Here is a 5,480-nt window from a genome sequence, read left to right on the forward strand (position 1 = left end):
TGTGGTAGTAGGTGTTGGACGTGTCTCGGCAGCCGCTCTTCACTAATATCACAGTGGACATTGGGCGGCCCCCATCATGGCCCCCTCGGGGCTGACACCAATGGACAAAGGCTACCAGTGCCAAGGATTGCCTGCCAGAGGACTGACCTACAGCCTGGCTGGTGGCTGCTCTGTGACAGATCCCCCAGGACAGAGACTGTGGGCTCTGTTTTCTGAGGGTCTTCAGTAGGTCCCCCAGCTGCACCTGGAAGTTTCAGAACCTACTTCGGGGACCTTCTGTCCTGGGCAGGCCCCTCAAGTGTGGCCCTCTCTGGGGTCAACCCTTCTTCCTGCTCCTCCCTCCCCAGTTCAGCCCCCCTCACTGTCAGGGTTGGGCCAGCCCCTGCACTGCCTCGCCGAGTGGCCTGGGCCAGGTCACTCCACCTCTCTGTGCCTCAGTTTCCCCCCCTTGAGTCCCCTAGGGCCTGGAAGAGTGGGAGGTATGACTAGGGGGCAATGTCGCTTCCAGGGGGAATTCTCAGACCTGGGGATTCCCCCATGCTCCCAGGGGAGGGGAAACCTTTTTCACTCAACATTGTAGGGGGCAAACTCCGGTGCACCCCCTGCTGAGGAGCAGCGCCAGGAGGGGACCAGAGGGGGTGGTGTGTTGCTGCCTGGGATCTTGGGGTTGGGCTTTGCATGGGGGCGGATGGGGCTCGGATCAGTTGGGTTCCTGCCCCGCCCCCCTCAGAGAGAAGGCAGTAGCCCCAGGGCCGGCTCGTGTTTGTACATTGCACAGAAACTTGTGTGGGTGCTTTAGTAAAAGACGTGAATGGAGGAGCCCCTTTGTCTGTTTGGGGATGGGGATCTGGATCCCTAAACCCAGACCCGGAGTGTGTTATGGGAGGGCCAGGGGGAACCAGGACAGCCTTATCGGTCTGGCCCAGGCTGTCCTGGTTCCCCAGGCCCCTCGAAACGCAGTGGTTCGCTAGACTTCCGCCGGCTGGAAGGAGAGATGTTTACCCTGCCGCTGCCTCCCGGCCAGAGGAGACAGAAGTAATAAACCCATTGGGCTCAGATTTCTCGGTTCTTTCACCTGCCCTGAAGCCGAAAGGTGCTTGGAATCAGGGCGGGGTGGATGGTTCGCACTCTAAAGCCACCCACCACGGCTGTGGGTTGGGCTTCACGAGCCGGCGCCGCCCTGGAATGGGCGGGGGCGGGGCCTTCTGGGGGTGGGGCTTGGGGTAGCGGGCCCCGTTTCCCGGGTGACGGTCGCGCGGGAGGGGCGGGGCTAGAGCTCCAGTCCCGCGGCCTGGCTCCTGGGTCCCCGGCCACGGAGAGTCGGCCAGTAGAAGACAGCGCCAGAGATCGGCGGCTCGGGACCGGGCAACTCTAGTCGTAGGGACGGGCGGCAGGACGGGGTGGGGCTGGGGAGAGGATGGCCCGACCGACAGGTTGGGGGCGTGGCATGTGTGGGCGTGCTCGGCCCCGGGAGACCCGCGGTCTCCCAGTAACCCAGCTCTCCGACCTGCTGTCCGGCCGTCCGCGCGTTGTGGGGTGGCGGTGCGGGCAGGCCATGCCTGGGGACTCTCCGCCGCTGTGGGAGCTGGTGGAAGAGCACGTTCCGCTCTCGGAGCGGCCCGAAGTGAAGAGGATTCTAGGGGAGACGACGGTGGACCTGAGCCTGGAGCTGCGGGCAGAGGTGGGGCGTGGGAATGTGGGCCCCACTCCAGGCCTATCCCACGACTTGGGTGATTTCCTCACCTCCTCCGGGTCCCTGGCTCTGCCCGGTAACTTTCGAGCTCTTGTCGGATCTCACTGTCCGCCCAGCCCTCTGGCTACCAGTTTAACTCTGCCCTGCCCCTCACTCCCCTAGCTCCCCTTCCTCCCCTTCCTTCTCCCCCCGCAGTCGCAAGGGGTCCCAGCTCTCCTTGCAGGTGGTGATGCTACGATCACTGCTCCGAGAGGCTCGATCCTTCCAAGCCCCTGGTTCGCGCCCCACCTCTGACCTCTCCTCCCTTCTGGCACCACCGCCCCTCCTAAGAGACCTCGTGCGCCAGGAACTGCGGCAGCTGCTCCAAGGTCTCCGCGAGAAGGCCATCTGTGAGGGCAGGTTGGAGCCTCAGACCTGGGGCTGGGCCCTGTCTCCAGAACTCAGATGGGCTAGCCCTGAAGTTGACAAGGGGCCAGGGTCGCCTTTCCTGTGGTTCCCTGGAAGGAGCCCCTGAGTGTCCCCCGTGTGCACCTTCTGCAGGGACCAGACCCAGGCTTGGGTCCAGTATAGCCCCGGGGTCCTGCGCTTTGCCTTGGAGGAGCCCAGGCGTGATTTGCCAGAGCAGGGGATATTCCGCCTGAGAGCTGGTGAGCCCAGGTATAGTGGTAGGAAAGGAGGGGTCTGTTCCGGCTTGGCAGAGGCCCCAGCCAACTGGCGGGTCCCACCTGCCGGTATGGAGGAGCTCCTGGTCTGGGACTGGAAACTTCTACAGCCACTTGTTGTAGGGATCAGCACATGAGGGCTGCAGGCGCAGGAGACATGTACCAAGCCTGGAAGCTTGGTTTGATCTGGGTCTTAGAGCATGAGGAACAGACTTCCAGACAGATAAAAAGAGAAGAGCTTTGCAGGAAGAGGGAGCACTACACGCAGACATGGGTGGAAGGAAAGGCTTCATCCAGTGGTCAGTTGTTCCTCCGGCCTGGAGAACAGCTGCAAGGGCTGAGCTAGAGAGGGCTGGGGACTGCACGAGATAAATGAGCAGCAGCGTGTTCATCACTGAATGGCAGCAACTTATTTGTCACACATCCTTAGGAAGTGGGTGATGTCCCCATTTTGCAGATGAGGAAACTAAAGCTCAGAACGAATGATTGATTTGTCCAAGCTCACACACCGTGAAGGGTGGCAGAGCCCATTTGCAAACCCAGGCTCCAGAACTCCTCCTCTTAGTACCATTTTATGTTGCCGTTGTGAGAAAACACACAAAATTGTCTAGGAGAAATGGCATGTGTGTCCTGAAGGCCTGGGGTGAAGCAACATGGGAGAGTGATGTTGACTTCATCTGCCAGCAGCTGTCACAGGGACCTCAGCGTCATCAAGGACCAACTGAACGTGTCCCACGTTGACCAGGTTGCCGGATACCTGCGGTGAGGCCCCTGAGTGTGTGCAGTGGGGGTCGAGACAGGGAGGGTGGGACGGGGGATGGATCCTAACGTACTGGGACTATGAGGAAGGAGGAGGGAGGCAGCATAGCTGATGGGGAGACCCAGGAGAGTAGGGCTGAGAGGTGGAAGGGGCAGGGTGCTGGTGAGGTTGCTGCCAGGAGGTAGCCAAGTAGGGATGCCAGCAGGGGCCTTGGCCTGAGGACTTCTATCCTGGGGTGTGGGAGAGAGATGGACCACAGAAGAGTCTTTTAAACAGCGGAAGGGCTGTGATCTGGGGGAGAATGGAGGCAGGAGGAGTTGCAGGCCCAATACTGTCGTGAAGAAGAGAGAATGGGCCCCCCCAGCGTGGGCGCTGGGAGGCGGGCAAGGAGAGGACACATCCTGCCCAGGAAGAGGCCGGCGGGGCTGCAAGGCCGTGCTGGGATTGCACTTGGGCAGCAGAGGGAGAGGTGGGCTGAGAAAGGAGGGCCTGGAGGGAACTCCTGGTAAGGCTGGAGGCTGGGTCTGTGTGGCGGGCTCTGCTGTGACCCGGGCCTGCAGCACTGCTGCCGGTGCCGCACTCCCCCATGTCCCAGGGCCCTCCTGGAGGAGGAGTGTCGCAAGTTGAAGAGGGAGATTGCCATCCTGCAGGTGAGCGGCAGCCCTGGGCCTCCCCACCCCCAGAGCCTTTCTGCTGAGCCTAGACACACCTGTCTCTCACCTGGTGTGTGAGATCCACGTACATGTGTGTATGTGTGTGCAAAGATTGTGTGAGTCCTCTGACCATTTATCCTGTATGCACACTTCCCGTACGTGTGAATCCAGATTCTGGCTGAGTCCCTAAGTCCAAGGTCAGCACTTTTAGATTAACCTGCTGGATTTGCCCCTGGTCTTTTGCCTCCTTCTCTTCCCCATGTCTGGGTTCGGGCCCGCCACTACCTTGCCAAGCTCAGCTTTTCAGGGAGGCTGGTGTTCCTCTCAGGAGTGTCCTCAGGTGGCTGGGATGAGGAGGCTGCATGGGGTGGTTCCCGGGCCCCACCATGGGTATCTTGGCCTCTGCATCCTGCCCCGCCCCACCCCGCCCCTGCCATAAGACTGGGCACTGAGCCAGCTCTCCCTGCAGCGCCGCCTGGAAGAGGAGTATACAGGGGCCCCTTGGCCCTCTGAGGCAACCCTAGAGCCCACCCTGGCAGGTGAGGACCCTGGGCAGGCCCCAGAGCGCCCAGCCTCCTGTCCCTGTCCCGCTCTTGTACACACACCCTGGAATTGCTGAGCGCTGTGTCTCAGCTAGACCTCTCCTCCAGAGCTAAAGGAGCAGAAGGCAGCCATGCAACAGGAGCTGCGGGCACCTCTGAGGCCTTCCTGTGTCTCCCCCGGTCACAGGTAAACCAGAGCAGGTGGACAGCTGGACGGGGTGGGCTAAGCGTCAGGCCACAGCCCCCTCACAGCTACTCCCTCCTGTTCAGGCTGCGGCCCTTGGAGTCCTCCAGCCAGGGCCTCGGACCACTGCCTTGCCTCCGTGGGGCTGCTGGAGTTTGGGCCAGGCCTCTCCAGTGCCACCTGCCCTCTCCTCCTCTGGAGCGCTGCCCCAAACCTCAAGGCCTGGCCGCCACCTGCCGCTGGGGACGGAAGCTTCAGTGCAGCCCCAGAAAAAGGCCAGCTTCCACTCCGATGTCCAGTGTGGCGCCCCAGGCCCCAACCTGAAGGGCTGGGCAGGAAGGAGACTTCCGCTTCTGCTGGAACTCGCCCTGTCTGCTGCTGACACCTCTCAGCTGCCATGGCCCAGCCCACTTTAGATCTAGTCTTGGATGAGCCCTCACCAGGATTCCAAGGCTGTCTGTCTGTCTGTCTGGCCCTCACCCTACCCCCTCGCCTGGTCCTTGGTGTCTGGTCCTGACCATCACAGCCTCTGGCCTTTCTCTTCCCAGACATCCCTCAAAGGCCTGGCAGGAAGAGGTCTCATCCCAGCCCTGACTCTCGTCCCCATGGGGGACCCAGACAAAGCACAGCAGCAGCTCAGAGACAGGAATAGAAATTTCATTAAAATCTATGGACTTTAAAATCCTAGTGGTGCACGGATGGGCAGGGGTGGGCGGTGCACCGTTATTGCTACAGAGGATTAGAGGCGGCTCTTCCGGGGTTGTCACTGCACAGAGGGGCACAGAGGACGGACAAACGGATACTGCAGGGCTTGGGGGAAGGAGCTCTGGCTCCAGAGAGGGGGTGGGGCACGCCGGCTGGGGCCATTTGGCACGTGAACAAGGGCAGCCCATTTGGGGAAGACTGGGCCTTTAGCCTGGCAGAGGGAGGGCAAGGGGGTGTCACGCAGGGTCCCCTTCCCCAGGGCTCTGGGCTCAAGCCTCCTG

General features: G+C 61.5%; 2 protein-coding genes across 2 annotated transcripts in view; both read left to right on the forward strand.

The window, feature by feature from the left end:
• B4GALT2 (beta-1,4-galactosyltransferase 2) overlaps window positions 1–95 on the forward strand; it is a 7,642-nt gene extending 7,547 nt beyond the window's left edge. Inside the window, exon 7 of the mRNA XM_007468263.1 lies at window positions 12–95. Within this exon, the coding sequence (XP_007468325.1) occupies window positions 12–95 (84 nt within the window). The remainder of the gene's footprint in view (window positions 1–11) is intronic.
• Window positions 96–1,555: 1,460 nt separating this feature from the next.
• On the forward strand, window positions 1,556–4,818 carry CCDC24 (coiled-coil domain containing 24). The gene is made up of 8 exons (XM_007468278.1): window positions 1,556–1,681; window positions 1,917–2,092; window positions 2,234–2,350; window positions 3,040–3,117; window positions 3,711–3,765; window positions 4,238–4,307; window positions 4,419–4,497; window positions 4,581–4,818. The coding sequence occupies exons 1-8, from the start codon at window positions 1,556–1,558 to the stop codon at window positions 4,816–4,818; spliced, it is 939 nt and encodes a 312-aa protein (XP_007468340.1).
• The last annotated feature ends 662 nt before the right edge of the window (window positions 4,819–5,480 follow it).

The sequence above is a fragment of the Lipotes vexillifer genome, unplaced genomic scaffold, assembly GCF_000442215.2.
Source record: "Lipotes vexillifer unplaced genomic scaffold, Lipotes_vexillifer_v1.1 scaffold661, whole genome shotgun sequence".
Taxonomy (NCBI): Eukaryota; Metazoa; Chordata; class Mammalia; order Artiodactyla; family Lipotidae; genus Lipotes; species Lipotes vexillifer.